Source organism: Arvicanthis niloticus, chromosome 26 (assembly GCF_011762505.2).
Source record: "Arvicanthis niloticus isolate mArvNil1 chromosome 26, mArvNil1.pat.X, whole genome shotgun sequence".
Taxonomy (NCBI): Eukaryota; Metazoa; Chordata; class Mammalia; order Rodentia; family Muridae; genus Arvicanthis; species Arvicanthis niloticus.
The window spans coordinates 24,257,837-24,279,064 of NC_133434.1; the positions used below are offsets into that span (position 1 = coordinate 24,257,837).

Genomic DNA, 21,228 nt, shown 5'->3' on the forward strand with positions numbered 1-21,228 from the left:
TACTCAGTGTTATATCTGAACAAAGAATAAAATTAGCACGACTATCAATTAGGACAGAAGAATTCAAAAAAAGGTCATGAGTAAAATCCCATTCATCCATTTTTTTTAGCTATGTATAGAAGATGTGTTTTTTTTTGATATAAGTAAAACGTATTTAAGGAGAATGACTACATCTGAAATACTGTACACTGCATGCCACAAAGGTTAGAGTGCAGAGTAAAATACCTTTGCAGATGTACTTTTCTCACCTAGGAAGAGTATTATAACCAGTTACCAATAATAAAGACATAATAAAGAGCAGTATAGGAGGCTGGAGAGATGGCCAGCAGTTTTGAGCACTGTTTGCTCTTCCAGAGAATTCAGGTTCAATTCCGAACATCTACATGTTGACTTACAACCAGCAGTTCCAGACATCTAAGACCCTCTGATCTCCAAAGATACCAGACACAAACAGTCCATACATACCAACAGGCAGGCAAACTACTCAATAAATGAAATAAAATTAAAAGAGCAACAAAAAAGTGATGTCATCGGTGTGTTTGTCATCCCTGTGCTACGTGACTTTAGACAGTCCCAGAAAGTACACAATCACAGTACTTACTGCTTCAACAGAATTACATTCTCGTCTTGTTTCTAAGTATCGGAGTGCTCTTTTTTCTTCTTCTTTTAATTTAGCATCTGCCTGTCCAGAAGCAAAATAGCAATCATTTTAAGACTACCAGCAAACTAGTCAAAATTACAAAATGCACTGAATTCTGACTTACATATTTCATGTAATTCTGCACACCATTTTGCTGTAAATATGAGGGTGCCTGTGTTCTGTAAAATCTCTCTGTTGAGTCCAAGTACGCCTTCTCAAAATTATCCCTATAGATCTGAAGCTTGTCCTCAGGATTAGAACAAAGATTAACTAAAAGACAGAAAATAAAGTTGCTTTTATTATTTTTGAATATTTTAAGAATGTCTACACAGAGAAACCCTGTCTCAAAAAACAAAAAAAAAAAAAAAAAAAAAAAAAAAAAGAATGTCAGATAACATACTGAGGTATGGTTATGTGAGTCTAAAAAAGCTCCAAAGATCATAGCACAAAGCAGTAAACTAACAAATATTATAGTCATGTGGAATATTTTATTTTTTAAAAGAAAAGAAACTACATTCTGAACTGATGATTTTAACTGAATGTGCAGGAATAAACAAGGATTTGCATAGTCAGGATAAGAAAATCAAAACCCAGTAATGGAAGAGAAGAACAGTTGTGGAGACACACAACTCTGAATTTAGCATGAGATACCACTAAGCAGAAGATGTGGTGTGATGGTTAAACAGGCAAAGGTACTTGCTGTCAAGCCTGAGAGCTTGAATTCAATCCCTGAGTCATACAAGGTAGAAAGAACTGAAGCTTGCAAGTTGTTCTCTGATCTCTACACACATACAGCATGGCACACACATGTCCACATACAAATAAAAACAAAATAAAATGAAAAAAGGGGGACTACAGATTACAGTTTATTAGCAGAGCTTAGACACTGCACATACGAGGCCCAAGGTTTAATTTCCAGTACTGGAAAAAAAAATTAACTGTAAGAGGATCATTTTAAAACTCTAAGAGAATTTAAACAACCAAAATAGGATAAAAACATTTTTAAAATTAATTTTTCATTGGATATTTTATTTACATTTCAGATGTTATCCCCTTTCCTCAATTCCCCCCCACACCCAGAAACCCCCTATCCCATCCTTTCTCCTCCTTCTATGAAGATGTGCCTTGATCCCCCCACCCCCCACTACTTCCCTGCCCGCAAATTTCCCTACACTGGAGCACCCAGCCTTCACATGAACAAGGGCTTCCTCTCCCACCTATGTCCAACAAGGCCACCCTCCCCTATATATACAGCTGGAGCCAAGGGTCCCTCCTTATATGCTCCCAGGCTGGTGGTTTAGACCCTGGAAGCTCTGACTGGTTGGTATTGTTGCTTTCCCCACGGCGCTGAAAACCCCTTCAGCTCCTTCAGTCTTCTCTCTCACTCCTCCATTGGGTACCCCATGATCAGTTCAATGGTTAGCTGTGAGCATTTGCCTCTGAATATGTCAGACTCTGGCAGACCTCTAAGGAGACAGCTATATCAGGTTCCTGTCAGCATGTACTTCCTGGCATCCACATCAGCTTCTGCCTTTGGTGACTGCATATGGGATGGATACCCAGCTGGAGCAGTCTCCAGACGGCCCCTCCAGTCTCTGCTCCACACTTTGTCTCCATATTTGCTCCCATGAGTATTTTGTTACTCCTTCTAAGAAGGACCGAAGCTTTGGCCTTCCCTCTTCGTGAGCTTCATGTAATCCGTGAGTTGTATCTTGAGTATTATGAGCTTTTGGGCTAATATCCAGTTATCAGTGAGTGCATACTGTGTGTGTTCTTTTGTGATTGAGTTACCTCACTCAGGATGACATTCTCTAGTTCCATCCATTTGCCTAAGAATTTCATGAATTCATTGTTTTTAATAGCTGAGTAGTATTCCATTGTGTAAATGTACCACATTTTCTGTAGCCATTCTTCTGTTGAAGGACATCTGGGTTCCTTCCAGCTTCTGGCTATTATAAATAAGGCTGCTATGAACATAGTGGAGCATATGTTCTTGCTATACATTGGAGTATCTTCTTAGTATATGCCCAGGAGTGGTATAGCTGGGACCTCAGATAATACTATGTCCAATTTTCTGAGAAACCGCCAGACTGATTTCCAGAGTGGTTGTACCAGCTTGCAATCCCACCAACAATGAAGGAGTGTTCCTCTTTCTCCACATCCTTGCCAGCATCTGCTGTCACCTGAGTTTTTGATCTTAGCCATTTGACTGATGTGAGGTGGAATCTCAGGGTTGTTTTGATTTGCATTTCCCTGATGACTAAGGATGTTGAACACTTCTTTAGGTGCTTCTTGGCCATTTGAGTTTCCTCAGTTGAGAATTCTTTGTTTAGCTCTGCACCCCATTTTTAATAGGGTTATTTGGTTGTCTAGAGTCTAATTTCTTGAGTTCTTTGTATGTATATATATATATATATATATATATATATATATATATTAAATATTAGTCCTCTATTAGAGGATAAAAACATTTTAAAAATGACTTAAAGTTTATTACTTCAACAAATAGATTTATTGAAGATTATTTTGTGTTAGGTATACTAACTATAAAATAAAGCAACAGTAAGACCCTTAAGTAAACTATTACTCTAAGAAGGCACAATTACTAGGAGCCATTAAATGTGAGGACTTAACCTAGTCTGAAAAGTGGAAGGATGAAATGAGACATGCAGATAATTTGAAGGTGAGAAAGCATTCTCTAAGTCAGAAGAGACAAAGTATTTGAGTAAATAGATCAAAACATCATTGTTAGAAGCTGAGAAGACAGAGAATGTGCACAGAAACTTAACTTCTGAAAACATCTATATAAAACAAAGTTACCTTTTATGAACTGTGGGTTGCAATTTACAGTTCTCTAGTTTAGGACACTAGAGAGTTGTTAACCAAGAAGTTAATAAAGAGGAAATATGAAAAACACATTTGGATTTAGCAGCTTTCTCTGACAGAGTCAATATCATTTGTATAATGTTAACATTAAAAAGCATATGGTACAGAAAGTACATCAAGTCTGACTGAACTATAATATCCTAAGACTTCCAGGATGGAATACGAGTAAACAATTGGGGACATACCATAGGACTCTCGAACTCCTATGACCAGCTGGGAATCAAATGCCTCCCCTAGTCTCTCAGCATGCACCAGCTTCATGGCACTGTCCTGGAGCCTGTTCTTTATATTGGAAAAAATCGACTCATTCCATGTATCAAGCATGAGCTACGAAGAAGAAAATACAGCATCATTTTTAGTGACTAACATCTCAAGTATCACACACACAGAGCTCAGGACAAACGGGAGAAAAGGAAATCCTGTTACTACATCTGCAGGGCTGGGTCCTCAAGGAAGTCACACATTTAACCCAATAGTACAGAACTAGGACCGACATGATGACACACACCATTAATTTGAGCACTCAGAGGCAGGAGGATCTCTGAGTTTGAAGCTAGCCTGGTCTACATAGTGAGCTCCAGGACAGCAGGAATATATAGAGAGACTCTGTCTATATAGAGAAACTCAAAAATCCAAAAACTGAAAAACTAAGTCTTCCAAAAAGAATTTGGTTCCTAGCTCTGCTATTTATTTTTTTTCCCATGTGGAAAATAATATTAGCCAAATTTCTAGTGTTTATTATAAAAATTAAATATGGTAATATATGGAGAACTGTGTTTAGAATGCTCATATGCATGTTTGTGCAAATGGTCTTAATAAAATATGTACATCTCTCTACTACCTAGTTATCAAAATCATAATATATATATATATATATATATATATATATATATATATATATATATATACACACACACACATACATACATACACATCACACACACATACTGGTGAACAAAGATTGATGCTGCAAGTCACTTTGTCAGTTATTGGTAACAGGGAGAGTGACAACAAAGGTTAATAATACTGTAACCCTCACCACATACCCTGGACTACACTGTGTATTTTCCACAGATAATTAAAACAAAGCCAACAGTCCTGAAGTAGGAACTATTTCTCTTTATATGGTGAGAGCTGGGGCCCAGCAGGCAGCTAATTAACTACTAATTAACATGCCCACATCTGAAACCAACAAATATCCCAGAACCAATGCTCGGTTAAACCAGCAAGCCTCGCAGCAAATTTAAAAAATGGTAAAAAAAATAAAAGGAATAACAAAAAACATAAGAGGGTAAGATTATGAGCTACACATTAAACAGCATCTTCAAAGGTTTTTTGCCTTTAAAAAGAAATGTTCCAGTTTGCAGCAAATTCTAGCACTAAAAACCATGTATATCTAATTTTATGGTATTTTCACATAAAGCGAATTTTAAGAGTGGAATGGGATGGTCACCCAGACCGCACAATTCTGATACTGGTCTGTTAACCTAACCATCACAGCAGACAGTTTTTGAAATTCAAATGGCAGTTTTTATTTGTCTCCTTTTGCTGAGTCTGCAGTCTCTCAGCGGTAATGCTTATGCAGCATGTATGTGCTCGCACACAGAAGCTGTGTCCACTCATGTCTCACTAGTCAGAAGGTAATTGGTAAACAGATATAGACAGCAATTAAAAAAATAATTTAGAGTTGAAAGAAACGTGACACACATGACTAGTCTTTGTCCAGTAAACTACAGGTTATTACCGGACACAGGTTTATAATTAGAAAACATGCACTATCTAGAAATAAACACAGTATGTACCAAGCTTAAACCAGTATAAAGTAACTATAAAGATAACAGCTGGTTAGCACAATTTAAACTGCAAGTTAAAAGAAATGGCTTTCCAAAGAGAAAATGAGTAATTAATTCACAAGAAGATAAAGTACAAAGAAATAACACAAAAAAGATACTGAAGATAAAACTAGGAAAAGCTAAAAAGGGAAATTGAGGAAGTTATATTTGAAAACAGACTTACAGTTTAAGAGAATATACAAAGATAAAGAAAGCTGAAGCTAAAATATATGAGTACAAATAAAAGTTTCATGAAAAAAACCTAACAGCTATAAAGAGTCTGCACGTGAGTAGCAAAGCCTACAGAAATCAAAATGAACACCTTCTTCCTAAAGACATTTAAGGGATTGAGTGACATCAGGAAACAAGAGGGTGAGACTCATACCTTTCGAACAATACTGTCTTCCATATTTGATTTTTTATTGCTGCTTTGTTTACCCAATAAAGTCACCTCTAGTTGACAAAAAGGTTTTGGTAAAATATCACATTGTGTGAAAAATTTTCGCCATTCAACAATATATGCCTTTAGCAAAGCTGTGTCATCTTGATGGCTCAGTACACGCTGAAAAACAAAATTGTATCAACTTGGAAATGAACTTAAAATGAAAACTAAAAACAGTATGCAGTCAAGCATTAATTTTAAAATATATGATTTATTGTACAAAGTATTATATCCACGAGAAACTAAGCACATGTCCTAAAAAACATTCTGTACATAAATGTTCATAGCCACATCATCCGAATGTAAACCAGGCCTTTAATCCCAGCACTTGGTAGGCAGAGGCAGGAGGATTTCTGAGTTCATGGCCAGCCTGTCTACAAAGCAAGTTCCAGGACAGCCAGGACTACAAGATAAACTCAAAAAACAAAACAGAAGTAACAGCAACAAAAGTGTTAAGGCCTATTATCTGACTAAGGCAACTTAACAATGTAGTAAGGCAACTCAACCCAAAAGTACTTGGCAAAGGGAACACACAGTTCCCTTTGAAAACATTATCCCATGTAAAGACTGATCATAAAAGATCAATCATTTTTTGAAATCCAACAGCAAACAAACTCAGAGGTAGAAAATTCATGTGTGGGGCTGCAGAGATGGCTCAGTGGTTAAGAGCATTGACTGCTTGCTCTTCCAGAGGTTCTGAGTTCAATTTCCAATAACCGTATGATGGCTCACAACTATCTGTAATGGGATCTGATATCTGATGCCCTCTCCTGTGTGTCTGGAGACAGCTACAGTGTACTCATATACATAAAATAAATTAATCTTAAAACAAAAAAGAAAGAAAATTTATGTGTAATGGTGAACGAAGTTTGAGGAGAGAAGCAACGGAGTGTCTGCCTGTTAACAGTACAGTTTTTTCAGAGGTGGTAAAAGTGCTCTACAATTAGTGGCTGAGGCTACATACACTACAACATACCCTTAAGAAAAGTATTTTGTTTCTAAGTTTTTGTTTGTCTTCCTCACGCCTGTTTTGAGGCAGGGTCTCACTGTGTATCCCTAGACTGGCCTGGAACTCACTAAGTGGAGCAGGCTGACTTCTAATAGACATCAGTCTGTCTCTGCCTCCTGAATACTGGGTTAAAGGTGTGTGCCACCACTGCTTGGCGAGTTCACATTTTTTTAAAAGGTGGTCCTTTATTTTCCCACTGCTCACAATGGGTTGATCTTGTGACCAGCTTTAACCGCACAGAATGTTGACACTGCAATGTGGCATTTACACACCTGGACCTGAAGAAATCTTATAGGTCCCACAAACACTGTCTATGACATTTTCCCTAAGAATGTGAGATCACTTGTTCAAAGAAGAAAACAGCACTGAGTAATAGGTATTTCATTATGCTCACTTGGACCACCTGACCTTGCAGACTGAACTACCAATACATTAATGAGCTTGGGCAAAATTAATTAAGGTAAGCCCACATTAATAAACCATACAATTATGAACAAATAAATTAGTTGTATTGGGTTGGTTGGTACAGTTCAGGGGTAGATTGCTTGCCTAGTATGTGTGAGACGATGGATTCCCTAGAACTGAAAAATAAATTAGTAAAATAAAATGGTTAGGTACTCTTTAAAATAAAATCAGGCTTGCAAATTGCTCACAGGTCAAGGTATTTGCTGTCAAATCTGACAACCTGAAACAAACATGATAGAAAAAGGAGACTAACTCTCATGGGGTATCCTCTGACTGTCACAGGCATACTATAGTTCACAAGTGTGTATATACACAAACAAAAAAACAAGTTTAAAGAAAAAAAAATCTATTCCTAATAATTTCTCATGCTGTAACTACTTTTCTTTTGGCTTGTTTTTCAAGACATATATGTTATATATACATATTACATATGTAATCTATGTTAATAATCTGATTCTTTATAATCCTACTTCCAGAAATTAAAGTGTAAACTTTGTTCATTTGAAATAAACCAAAATCATTACATTAACAAATAAGCTGATGTTTGCTAGGGCACAGATTAAATTGTGGTACTTAAACCATTTAATTTTCTAAGCAAGGCTTTAAAACAGAGTTTCTCTGTGTAGCTACAGCTGTTCTGGAATTAGCTTTGCAGACTAGGCTGGCCTCAAACTCAGAGAGATCCACCTGTTTCTGTCTTCCAAATGCTGGGATTAAAGGTATACCACTATCATCCCAACTCCTAACCCCAGGTAAACAGAGTTTTCAGTAATGTAATTTGTTATGAAATTATGACTTTAAAATTCTACCATTGACAGATATAAGTACAGTATACTTTTCACCAGAGCACTCAGAGGCAGGCAGATCTCTGTAAGATCAAGTTCGAGGCTAGCCTGGTCTACAGAGTGAGTTCCAGGACAGCCAGGGCTACACAGTGAAACCTTGTCTCAAAAATCCAAAACAGACAAACAACAGACAATAAATAAACAGATAGCTAATGACAATCATTTCATTTCAAAATATTACATATCTGTCACAAGTTACTGTGAGGGCACTCGGTACCTGAAAGCCTGCCAAGCTGAGCACCGTCCCTGCAGCCCATGTACAGGTAGGGGAGAAGCGCTTCCAAGCTGTCATGATCTCTACCCCAACATTACAGCTCATACTTCACATCCATACACACATACACAACAACAACTGAGTAAATAAAAAATACAGCTTTATGTACTGTGCATGTTCATGTATGTCCAGGTATTCATGAACACATAAACATACATGTGTAGCCTTTCTTCCTCAGGCGTGCGACCTACTTTAATATATTCTCATATTCTCTCTCTCTCCCTCCCTCTTTTCTTTTCTTTCCTTTCCTTTTCTTCTTTCTTTCAACTAGTTTTCACTGGGCATGGTAGCACACGTTTAATCTCAGCACCAGCAGGTGGACCTCTGTGAGTCCAAGGTAAGCTTGATCTATGTAGTGTGTACCAGGACAACCAGGGCTAAGAAACTCTTGTCTCAAAAAAACAAAACAAAAAACTAGTTCTCACTGGCCTGGTAGGTTGGCTGGCCAGAAAATCCCAGGGATCTTCTTGTCTCCACTCGCCCAATGATGAGATTACAAATAAATATCATGAAATAATAATAATAAAATAATAACAATAATATAATTATTAATTATTATAGAGGTAAGAGGGCAACTTTTACCTTGTAGGTCCACCATGTGGGCCCCAGATATTAAACTCAGGTTTTGTCACGATTGATGGCAAGTACCTTAATCCACTGAGCCATCTCACTGGTCCACACTTGGCTTTTTCTAAACTTGAGTTCTAAGGATCAAGCCAAGTACTTTACTAAGTGGACCATCTCTCCAGGCAATTTCAGTATTTATTTTATTTTTAAGTATGTGTAGTTGTGTATGTATATGTGAGTGAAGGTGTCCATACGTTAAAAACATTGGTTCCCTGGAGACAAGTTACAGGCAGTTTATTGTGAGTGTTTGATATGGGTGCTAGGCACCAAACTCTGCAAAAAGCAGTATATGTTCTTAACTACTGAGCATCAGATATATACTTTTTAAAAGCAATCTAAGGGGCTAGATATGATGGCTTTAGCCCTAGCACTTAGGAGGCAGAGGTAGGCAGATCTTTGACTTTGAAGTCAGCCTGATTTCCAGGTCAGCCAGAGAGCTATGGTGAGACCCTGTCTCAAAAGTCGACCAACCAAAATATCCAAAGCAATCTAAGGATGAGGTCGTGGCTCACTGATCAGTCCACGCTTATTTATTAGCCAAGCATCTAAGGCTCTGGAATTGACACCTAGCACTAACAAAACAACAACAACAAAAAATGTAAAACAAACACGGAAAATATGCAGAACTTACTGCCTGTGCTTGCTTAATAAACTCAAGGATATCTTCTTTTAAAGCCTGATGAATTTTTGATGAGCCTTTATCATCCCAGAGACAGACAGCATGTACATCCCTGTAAAAATAAAGCAGACGAATAAAGATCAGTAGTGAAACAGGCACCTATATAGACAAGCATTCATCTTAAGTTCTATGTTAGCACAGTTCCCATGGACCACTCATAAGAACTAAGCACTCTTTGGAAGGTACCTCAAACAGGTAACTTTCTATTATTTCCATTGTCATTGTTTGTTTGTTTGGTTGGTTGGTTGGTTTTTTTGGCTTTTTTATTGTTTGTTTATACAAGGTTTCTTTGTATAGCCCTTGCAGTCATAGAACTTGTTCTTGTAGACGAGGCTGGCCTCAAGCTCACCTACCTGCCTCCCCAATGCTGGCATTAAAGATGTGTATCATCACCTCCCTCCTGACTGCTCTCTTTCTTAATTCTCTATTTGTTGTATAGAAATTTATTCCAAGCCAGGTGGTGGCAGTACAAGCCTTTAATGCCAGCACTCAGGACACAGAAGCAGGTGGGTCTGAGTTCAAGGTTAGCCTGGTCTACAAAGGGAGTTCCAAGACAGCCAAAGCTACACAAAGAAACTCGGTGATGAAAAACAAAACAAACAAAAACCCAAAAGCATTACAAAAGTATGCCTGTTTCCTAATCTCTATCCATAAAGTTAATTGTTGTAATTTTTTTGTTAGCCAGGGGTGTGGTCGATGCCTGCAGACCAACACTGGTAGGGAGAGAGGGGGCCCAGAAAGCTTGCACAGTCCGCTAACTTGGATGAACTGGTGAGCTTCCCTTGTAACTTGTCAATCTTTGGCCTCTGCATACACATGGGCAAATGCTTGTTCTCTCTCTCTCTCTCTCTCTCTCTCTCTCTCTCTCACACACACACACACACACACACACACACACTCACACTCACACTCACACTCACACACCATTTCTGGGGACCAAATTCAGGTCCTCATGCTTGTGCTGCAAGAATTGTATCTACTGAATCCTCTCCCTAGCTCCTGACTATACTTTGTAATTTTTCCCAGCTCTACTACTTGGTAATTGATCTTGTAAGGTTTTGAGTATATACTAACATTTAATGTGTCGATAATGTAATTTAATATCTTTTTCTATTGCAACACTACACCTATTCTTAGAAGTTGTAAAATTTGGGGATTTCAACCTGACCAACTCATAAACATTATATGTCTTTCTATTTATGTAGTAATGCTGTATTTCTTTAAATAATAATAATGCTGTTTTTTAAAAGATAGATTTATTTATTTATTTATTTATTTATTTATTTATTTATCTATTGTGTATGCAGTGTTCTGCTTACAGAGGAGGATACCAGATCTTATTATAGTTGCTTGTGAGCCACCATGTGGTTGCTGGGAATTGAACTCAGAACCTTAGGAAGAGCAGCCAGTGCTCTTAACCTCTGAGCCATCACTCCAGCCTGTAATGCTGTATTTCTACTTAAATACTTTTGTTCTCACAGCTCTGAATAAATGAAAAGAAATTGATATACAGCACCTGGGAAGATGAAAGTTTAGGTAAAAGGAACAATCATTAAGCTATGCTTTTTCAGAACTACTACTGAAACTTTCCCCTCTCCAATGAAAATGGTCAGAGTTGATTTTCTAAATTGTTCTGAATGCTTTCCATTCAGACATAATCATACCTATTGGCACTGCCTATGAAACAGCGAGACAACTCCCACTTCTTTCTACACTTGTCATGCAGAAAACTTGCAAATTTTGTACACTTCAATGGTGTGACAGGTAAGCAACACTGAAGACTAACTAACACAGAACAGCCAGCCACCTGATGCCAAGGCATGAACTGAATTAGCTGGCTGAACTGGGAAGCCCAACATGAACAGCTCCCCAACACTGGTGGAATCATTCACCTTCACTAATCAACTTATTTGCTTTGCTTGCTAACAAAAATGTGTCCTCTGGAATTAAATAGGCTTGTGTACAATGCCCTGACCTTAGATACTGTAGACTATATAGCCCTGGAAGCTTTGGGTGCTGTGCCTAAACTAATGTTTCAGGCCTTAGCTATGTTCCTGTTCCTACCTTCCCACACCAGTACTGAGATTAAACCAGGGTCTTGTCCATGTTAAGCAAGCATTCTACCACTAAACCAAAAGTTAGTTTTTAAAAAAGGATGTGCGGGTGGGGATGCCACTGCAATGGCTCAGTAATTAGGAAGAGTCATAATTCTCCCAGGACTGGGTTTCAGTTCCCATAAGCCACATGGAGGCTTACAACTGTTCAAGGGATCTGGCATACTCTTCTGACTTCAACGGGAACCAGGCATGGACACTATATACTTGTAAACATGCAGACAAAACACTCATACATATTAAATTAGCAGTTCACATAGAAACTGAAGAAAACCATTGCATCTGGCTTTCTAAGGTAAACTTTGTGGTAAATAGGTTGTTGCTACACTGCCTCATAGGGACTTCTAGTCAATAATTATTCTCTAGACATTTAGCCAAGGGCTAAGCAGTAACAAAACAGACCTAAGATTCAATTCCTTAGAAAAATCTGTTTGTGGGGCTGGTGAGATGGCCCAGTGTGTTAAGAACACTGACTGCTCTTCTGGAGGTCATGAGTTCAAATCCCAGCAACCACATGGTGGCTCACAACCATCCGTAATGAGATCTGATGGGGTGTGTGAAGACAGCTACAGTGTACTTACATATAATTAAAAAAAAAAAAAAAAAAGTCTGGAGGGAGCAAGGCCAGGCTGGGAGTGGGGCTAGAGCAAGAGGGAAAAGGGAAGGGGAAAAAGAAAAAAAAATCCGTTTGCCTTAGATTAGAATCTGAGAACCTTACAAGCCTCAACATACGAGGAAAGGGCACATGGGTTGAAACTGGAATATTTAAGGGGGAGATTAAGCACAAATTTCCAAAAGTCCTTTTCCAGGGGATTCACCTGGGACATTAAATTTCTTTTTCTTGGATTTGTTTATCTCATTTTATGTGTATGAGTTTTTTTGCTTGCATGTGTGTCTATGTAATGTATGTGTACTTGGTACTGGTGAAGGACAGAAGAGAGTGTTGGATCCCATGGAAATGGAGTTAGTGAGCCACCATGTGGGTACTAGGAAATGTCCTCCGGTCCTCTGCAAAAATAAAAACTGCTCTTAACTGCTGAGACATCTCTCCAGCCATGTATGTCCAGGCTTGTAATGTCAGGAAATCTAGACTCTGTCTTGGGAATCTCCAACACAAGCAGTAACAATACACAGGTTTTCATATCACCTAAACTCATACTGTCCATCCAGTATGGAAAGCCACCAAAACCCACTCTGCTAACAAAATTACTGGATTACTTACGAAAACAGATCAAACCACTGCTGTTTTGTTACAGATTCCTGGCGTAAAAGCTTCAAAACAATTGGACGCATGAAATCCCATTTGTCTTCAAACTGGAGAGAACCTTTATTCTTAAATTTAAAAAGAGATAAAATATGGCTTAATTTTAAAGCAATTAAATACAAAAGTCTCACATACTTTTATCTAAAAATATATATCTCTTAAGAGATGCCCAGGCAGGGCAGTGGTGGTACACAACTTTAATCCCAGCACTTGGGAGGCAGAGGCAGGAGGATTTCTGTGTTCAAGACCAACCTGGTCTACAGAGTAAATTCTAGGACAGCCAGGGCTACACAGAGAAACCCTGTCTCAAAAAAACAAACAAAAACAACAACAAAAAAGAGATGCCCAGAAAAATAAAGAGATCAAATTTAAAACAAGCTTTCCAAAACAGAGTTCTTATAGGCTTAATCTTATAGCAGGGAATCAGAAATAACTATAAACACAAATCGGGGCTGAAGTTATAGGTCAGAATTATAGCCCGTGCATGTGTCCCTAGGGTCAATCCTAGGAGGAGAGGGAAGAGACAGCAAGACTAAAACTGAGTGCACACCAGTGTACAGGGAAGAATTTGTTACAAAGAGTGTGGCCTTTCCTCTTGACTCCTTCTGGCAGATAATCCCTGGACAAGTGGAATGGGTACCTAAAATGAACCTTGGGTTCTGTGTAAGGGACAAGCTAACAAATGTGGTTTTGGTAGGGGACTGGCAGAGTCAACATGATCTCAAAAGTGGGGCTGGCCAATTTAAAAGATTAACAATGTAATTTAGAGAAGGGCTTTGTGTCAATGGAGAGTTCAAAGTACCCACGGACATAAACATTCTTGTCTTTGTGAAGAAATTCCACACAAATTGGCCAAGAAAAAAGTTAGATTAACTTCCTTAGGCATAATTCATATATATTGTCATACACTGACTACAGAGAGGACTGACTACAGAAGCTGTACTTGGGACCTCCTAGACTCAGTCCTATGCTTCTCTCTCTTAAGCTGATCTTGAACTGAATGTTGCAGCTATAATTATGCCAGCTTGCAATAAAGCCTGAGTCTTTCTGGTGTTGAAATGAATGGGTATCTTACATAGATAGAGACTTAATCCTCTAATTTTGTAGCTGTACTAAACTCTTCACACTGTAAAGATGTCAGCTGAAGAGATAGCTCAGCAGTTAAGAGCACTTGCTGCTCTTTCAGTGAACTGGGACTAGATCCTAACACCCATGGTAACTCAACTCTCTGCAACTCCACTTCTAAGGGATCTGATTCCCTCTTCAAGCTTCCGGGGACACCAGCCATGCACATAGTGCACATACATGCATGTAAAATGTTTATGTCCATAGAAGTTTCTTTTAAAAACGGGAGGGAGGGAGGCTGAGTGTGGTGGCAGAAAGAGACAGAAACAGATGAATGTCTGAGTTCAAGGCCAACCTGGTCTACATAGTGAGTTCTAGGACAAGCTATAGCCACAAAGTTCAAAGAAACAAGATAAAAGATTATAAACCTACAAAAGCCTACCTGGCAGTGGTGCCATTCACCTTTAATTCAGCTGTATGTTTGTGGGGTTTTGTTTTTTATCAAGACAGGGTTTCTATGTGTAGCTCTGGCTGTCCTGAACTCATTCTGTAGGCTAGGCTGGCCTCAAACTCAGAGATCCATCTACCTTACCAAGGGCTGGGTTTAAAGTTGTGGGCCATCATCACCCAGCTTACTTCTAATTCTTTAATATACCATGTTACATAAATAATTATCAAGTGACTAGGAAAATATCTGTATTTGTTTAAAAGTCTAAAATTTTTTAAGTACTTTTGATCCATGGTTGGTTAAAATCAATGCTAAAAGAAAATGTTTCATCTTACAAACTAAGAAAATCTTGACATCAAATTTGAGAGCAGCACAAGACACAAAGGAAACATATATAAAGATTTAAATAAGCGTTATCAAACTGAACAAGCATATCAAAACACTAGTTCATCCTAAGCATTTTGTCCTATAACAGAAGTCTTATTAGGAGAAAAAACAATTTAATTAGTCACAGTACCAGACAGAAAGAGGGAACAACCTCACATGTACCAGTATGTACCATATGTACATGTATGTACCAGTCAAGAGCTTAGTTAAATGTATTCTATTTATACAACTTGTTGTGGCTAATAAAATTCATTCATTTCTTTTCTTTGATTCCCCTCCCCACCATTCATTCTCTAGTAGAGTAGCACTAAATATTTTATGAAACTCATGGTTTGTTTTTAAATACTTTACTTCTAACAATTATCCCTATTCATCTTGTGTCTTCCTGTGTCATACACTGTGTGGGTGTATGAGTGCCATGGTGTGCATTTGGAAGTCAGACAAGTTTCTGAATGCAGGCTCTCCTCTACCATGTGGGCCGCAGAGGACTGTGCTTGAGTTATCAGGCGTAGCAGCAACAACTTTACTAGCTGGTCTGACTTGCAAATGTTTCTAAGGTTACTGCTTAGTCTAATCATTTATACAGGGTTCTTTTTGTTCTATTTATTTTTATTCCTTAGTGCTGGCTGTCCTGGAATTTGCTCTGTAGACCAGTCTGGCCTTGAAACTCACAAGAGATCTGCCTGCCTCTGTCTCCCAGTACTGGGATTAAAGGTGTAAGCCACCACCTCTTATCACAAGTTCTTAACCTGATATTCATATACTGCATGAAATCTGCAAACCTCCTGAATTATACTTCAGAAACCATCTTTCAACATATCCTCGGACAACCTACATCATACCTTTACATCCCAGCACTTAGGAGGCAGAAGCCCTCTGAGTTCCAGGCCAGCCTGATCTACAAAGCAAATTCCAGGACAATGAAAGCTACACAGTTAGACCCTGTCTAAACAGAAGAACTCAGGTAAATTGAAAAGTTAATTTTGTTCTTCTCATGGAGCTAACTAATGAGTTTAGCAGATCTGTGATCCCAAAGTATATACTATGTGATAACTGTATGCCCAACTTCCTTTTTCCTACTGCTATCATTCTGTAACTTCATTTCTTCTTAAAAAAAAATATTTTATTTATGTGTGTGTCTATATGTGTGCATGTCTGTGCATGTGGGAATTGCCTTCAGAGGGCAGAAGAGGGTGTTGGTTCTCTTTGACCTGGAGTTACAGTTGACTGTAAGACACAATGTGGGTGCTGGGAACTGAACCCAGGTCATCTGCAAGAACCAGTGCTCTTAATTGCTGAGTGATCTCTCCAACTACTATCCCTCTTTTTGAAACAAGGTTTCACTCTGTCTCTCAGATGGCCTAGAATTCACCATCAAAAGCAGGCTGGCATCAAACTCAGAGATCCACCTATCAAACCCCAACCCTGTACCCATGCATGCCATCACACTCCCTTCTCTCTCTGCCCTTCCTTCCTGAAAGAGATGTACAAATAAACAAATCACAGAAGGAGTCTTACAACTCCTGGCTCTAGCAGAATAGATTCATAATCTCTGAATACTTTTCATTTCAACTAAGACACAGACACTTTGGGCAATTATAAAGTTAAGCAATGTAAGTCGTACAATCAAAATTCAAGATGGGGCACTTGAGAGGCAGAAGGAGGCAGATCTTTGTGAGTTTGAGGCCAACCTTGTCTACTAAGACAGTCAGAGCTGTTTCACAGAGAAACCCTGTCTCAAAAAAAAAAAAAAAAAAAATCGACAACAAAATAAATAAATCCCCAAACCTAAAAACTGAGTATGGTGGCATTTGTGTAATCCCAGTGTTAATGAAACAGTGGCAGGTGTGTCCCTGAGACTCCCTCCCAGCCAATCTAGGTTAACTGGCAAAGTCTAGGCAAGTGAGAGCCACTGGCAAAAAAACGAGGTGGACAGCTCCTGGGGGAAGACACCTGAAGTTGACTTTGACTTCCACATTCAAACATGTGCATGTCCACACATTTGCATATGCAAACACACAGTATCCATTCTTCAAAATTCACTCCAATTCTCTCTTCCTAGCTTTCTTTAATCATCCCATCAAAAATATTTCAATATGTAAGGCACAAATACCACATAGTAACATTTCTGAATTCTGCCTTAAGAGAAAACCATCAGTACAATTTTCTTGAATATGACAAATTTCCATAGAGCATGGGCATTATTTGAATTCCTTAGGGTACTCTTGCATGTTGGTGTCTAATAAACAATTTTAAGAATGAGTAAATTCTAGACACTTAGAATTGCTTGTTTGTACTTTGATTTTCCTTCTTTCCAAATGATTAAAGTTTCCACTGAGAAAAGGCTGGGCCTCCTATTTCAGTTCCTTTTCAGTTTCTTGTTAAAAGATCCAACTGAGATGGTTTTCAATGGTTGGCACTATAGACCATAGCTAAGCAAGAAAATGATAGGGTCAGAAACGTATTTTGATCTAGAGATCAGATTACCACTAAGAGATAAAATTATGAAAGAGGTGTTATGACTGTACCAGAACAACAACGACAAAATACAAAGCTAGAAAGAGGTGAAGATTGAATCCAGAGAAATAATTTGGATGACAATGAAAAACAAGTGACTGGGAAAGACAGTAAAAATAAGGAGAAAAAAAAATCACATTAAAAAAGAGAGAGAGAGAGAGAGAGAGAGAGAGAGAGAGAGAGAGAGAGAGAGAAACAGCAGAGAATAAGTAATACCAGACAAGAAGATCAACCTTATCAAGAAGAATCTGGTTTGGTAATCAGCATATTACTACTGTTCAGGCTCTTACATCTAATCTGACAGTTTCAAAATAACTGAATGGGTCAATTAAGGGAAAAGAGAGCTACAAAGGGCCCATGGGCAAAGTCTTAGCAGAGTATAGATTTATACAAGAGATACAAACTTTCTTATAGTTAGATAGGGGAAAAGAAAAGAGTAGTGGGAGGGAGACACCAAGTTCTGGAGGACACTGCAGGTGAAACACAACAGGTGGAGGGCAACCTGAAAAACAGACATGGCTCTATGGAGCAACCAGAAAGATGTGTGGTAGTAGCCAAGGGAAAGAAATACATGTGCAAATTGCTGGTTAGTGTGCTAGGAATAGGAACTAGGGAGTGAAAACGTCTGAACAATTGCCATTTGGAGTAGGAAAATCAACTGAAGTTGAAGAAAATGCAGCACTCTGGGCTCAGATGACAATTGCAAAAGAAAAAGAACAGGTAAAATTAAGATCAAGTAATCCAAAACAGGAGCTGAAATGGCGCTGTAAGTTGCTAGGAATGCTCTACAGCTAGAGGACTTAACCATCTAATGCCTGCATGTCAAAATGCACTGCACATCCTTCTATACTCAAAAGATTGCCAAGATCCAACGACAGCTCACTTGGTCTAACCAGAAAATATGATCCCAAATAAAATAAAATGCCAAGTAAAAGCAGGTCTTATTGCATCAGATTCTTAGAAATTTCATAAAGTTTCTAATCTTTAATTTTCTCAAAATGTACTAGTAGTTATTTCTATGAATTCTGTCAACTATAAAAACAAAACAACCCACTCTCAAACAAATGAAACAAAACAAAAATACCACCTTTCTTCAAGTCACAAGTAAACTGGGATATACTTCTTGAAGGGATTCTGGCTCATTATTCAGCATGTTTCAGGTACAATGATCTGGTACTGACTCAAACTGTATTCTTGTCTGGCTGGCCTACATTTCCCCTTTCTGACCAATGGACAAGCTATTTTCTCTTTGGTAAAATCTACCTGCAGAAGTCCAAGGCATTTCTCTAATAAGCCAATATAGTAATCTAACAAAAAATATGCTAATTTGGCCACTCCCCAGTAAGTCCTATACTCAAGGTAGTAACAGCCCTGAATTTAATAATCCCATAAATTACATCACAGACAGACCCTGGCAGGTCCTCACATATTCCACAGACAAATTTCAGTCTCCCCATTTTATGATTAGTACTTTTCAAAATGTATTTGGAATTCCTTTCCCCAAAAGCTCCAACAACCCAAAACAGGTAAATGTTTGACAACGTAGACAATAGAATCAAATGTCTATTATGTTTTTTATATTACAATAGTACTATCTATCTAAAATCAGACTATAGGCCAGGCCTGGTGGGGAACACCCTGAATCCCAGCACTCTACAAACCTCTCTGAGTTCAAGACTAACCTAGTCTACATAGTAAGTACCAAGGCCAGCCAAAGTTACAAAGATCTGCCTCAAAAATAAATACATGAATAAACATAAATAAATCACATACTACACAACATTCATTTAGGACATCTGCTTTCCATAGTCATTATCTCATAAAACCATAGTTTTGAAAATCCATATTTCTGGCGTCTGACTTCACTGAGTCAGTCACTGGGTTTTCCAATGTATTGTCATGAAGTTACAGTACTTTTTCTTTCTTGTTTTGAGACAGGCTCTAATGACAATCCTAGCTGGCCTGGATTCAGAGATCAGCCTGCCTCAGCTTCAAGAATGCTGGGACTAAGGGTATGTGCTACCATGTCAGAATTCAGAGGTTTACAAATCCGTTATCTTTATTCCCAGCCCAGTCAGGTGGCTTTTCCATTCCCCTCAAGTGGTGATGCTGGCCTTCAATCTCAGTACAGACAAAAAGGATCGATATGAGTTCGAGGTCAACTGAGTTACATAGCAAGTTCTGGCAAGCCGGGACCAATGAGACCCTTTTTAGGGGAGAGGGAGCGTTTTGTTATTATTCATTCACACAGCCTGAGAACACAGTGTTTATGTTCCCTCAGGTAATCACTAGCCCCATTTCTGCTAGTACTTTTAGGACAGAATTCTTACTAAAAACACAATCACCTCGTTATCTTCCTCAATCCTCTTTTTAAACTGATGATACATAATTTGCCTGCCCTGGGCCTCTCCTGGCATTTAAAACTTTTCAATGCCTTCTTTAATGAAAACTTTTCTACACCCTAAAATGATGGTACCGGGTGCCACCTGATGTCCCATCAAGGAGGTCGGGGTTGGGAGACAGTTCCTCAAGGAACAACAAAAAGGTGAAAATAGGAACTCAAGCATGAGAGATCTGGAAGGAAGGTGTAACATTCAGAAAAGGGTGAAGTGGAAGTGTCTTGACTCTCATTTCCTGCATACTGTAAACACAAATTAAGACATGGGGTTGGGGGGCCTAGCCATTGAAACCTGCTGGGAAGCATTTTTGTTGGGATTTTTCCTATTATGTCTTTAACACTCTATTCAGAAGAAACGGGACCCCAAGAGTCACAATGGCAGGTTGGTGCGGGCCCAGCGACACTGCTCTCGCTCCCAGCCTGGGTTGGTCCCTTGAAAGCATCACTCCGAGTCAGCCAGCCTGATAGATCCTCTGGACCCCAGGCCAGGGCCCGGCGTCGGGGTGCTCGGGTAACAGCCGCCCCGGCTCCCGTTCCCGTGGACAACCCCGAAACACTCTCACATCTCGCCGCTCACACGGAGCCCGGCCCTTCCCCTGGAGCTGAGAGCGTCGGTCGCCCAGCAGGAGCCGGGCTGCAGTCAGGGGCTTACCTTTAACAGATTAGACGTCGCCATGTTCTCAACTTGGACTCTCGCGAGACGCGGCGAGACTTGGCGGCGCTCGGGGCCAGGCCTCCTCGAGAGGCCCGGGTGCCCAGCAGGACCCCGCAGGCCGCGGTGGGGGATGCGGGGGACGCCGGGGCGGCGTGCCGACAGCGCTAAGCTCGTTCCAGGCACCCGTGCTTCCTCAGGCTTTCCCGCTACATGGTCACCCCGGCCTGCCCACGCGAGAGAGCGCATGCAAACGCTTAAGAAGACGCGAGTGGCGAATGGTGGGGACAGGGAGCCGACCTGACCGGGAAGAGGTAGTATCGACTTCCCCGGGCCTCCCCAACTCGTCTTCGGTTCTGCCTCTGGAGTTGCACCCGCCTCGGCCGCCAGCAACGACTTTAGCTAGGCTTAGGGCCCCCACACCTCAGGTTCCGTGGCGGCGTCACGTGACGCGACGAGCGTGGGGGGGGGGGCGTGCTCAGGAGCAACCCAGGCGACTGCGAGCCACTGGGTCTGGAGGCCGCGGAGGGGGGAGTGCGCCCTCTGCTGGAGGAGCCGGCGCAGCCCTCACGCGCTTGCCCCAGATCCGGATTGCTATTCAGAGCTCTGGATTAAATTAGCCTGGAAGGCTTTTTACTGCTGTCCTCCCTAAATGCTGACATGGAGTAGGCGCCTAGTAAATTA

General features: G+C 39.7%; 1 protein-coding gene across 4 annotated transcripts in view; it reads right to left on the reverse strand.

The window, feature by feature from the left end:
- The window catches only part of Cul5 (cullin 5), a 45,848-nt gene extending 24,858 nt beyond the window's left edge, over positions 1 to 20,990 (reverse strand). For 3 of the 4 annotated variants that reach the window (XM_076925233.1, XM_076925231.1, XM_076925234.1), the window contains exons 1-7: positions 20,545 to 20,990; positions 13,036 to 13,145; positions 9,652 to 9,751; positions 5,744 to 5,920; positions 3,712 to 3,853; positions 765 to 910; positions 602 to 682 (exon numbers count right to left, since the gene is read on the reverse strand). In XM_076925233.1, coding sequence (XP_076781348.1) covers positions 602 to 682; positions 765 to 910; positions 3,712 to 3,853; positions 5,744 to 5,920; positions 9,652 to 9,751; positions 13,036 to 13,145; positions 20,545 to 20,793 — 1,005 coding nt within the window. In that variant the 5' untranslated portion in view covers positions 20,794 to 20,990. The remainder of the gene's footprint in view (positions 1 to 601; positions 683 to 764; positions 911 to 3,711; positions 3,854 to 5,743; positions 5,921 to 9,651; positions 9,752 to 13,035; positions 13,146 to 20,544) is intronic. The other variant, XM_076925232.1, reaches the window with a different exon arrangement.
- Positions 20,991 to 21,228: the final 238 nt, after the last annotated feature.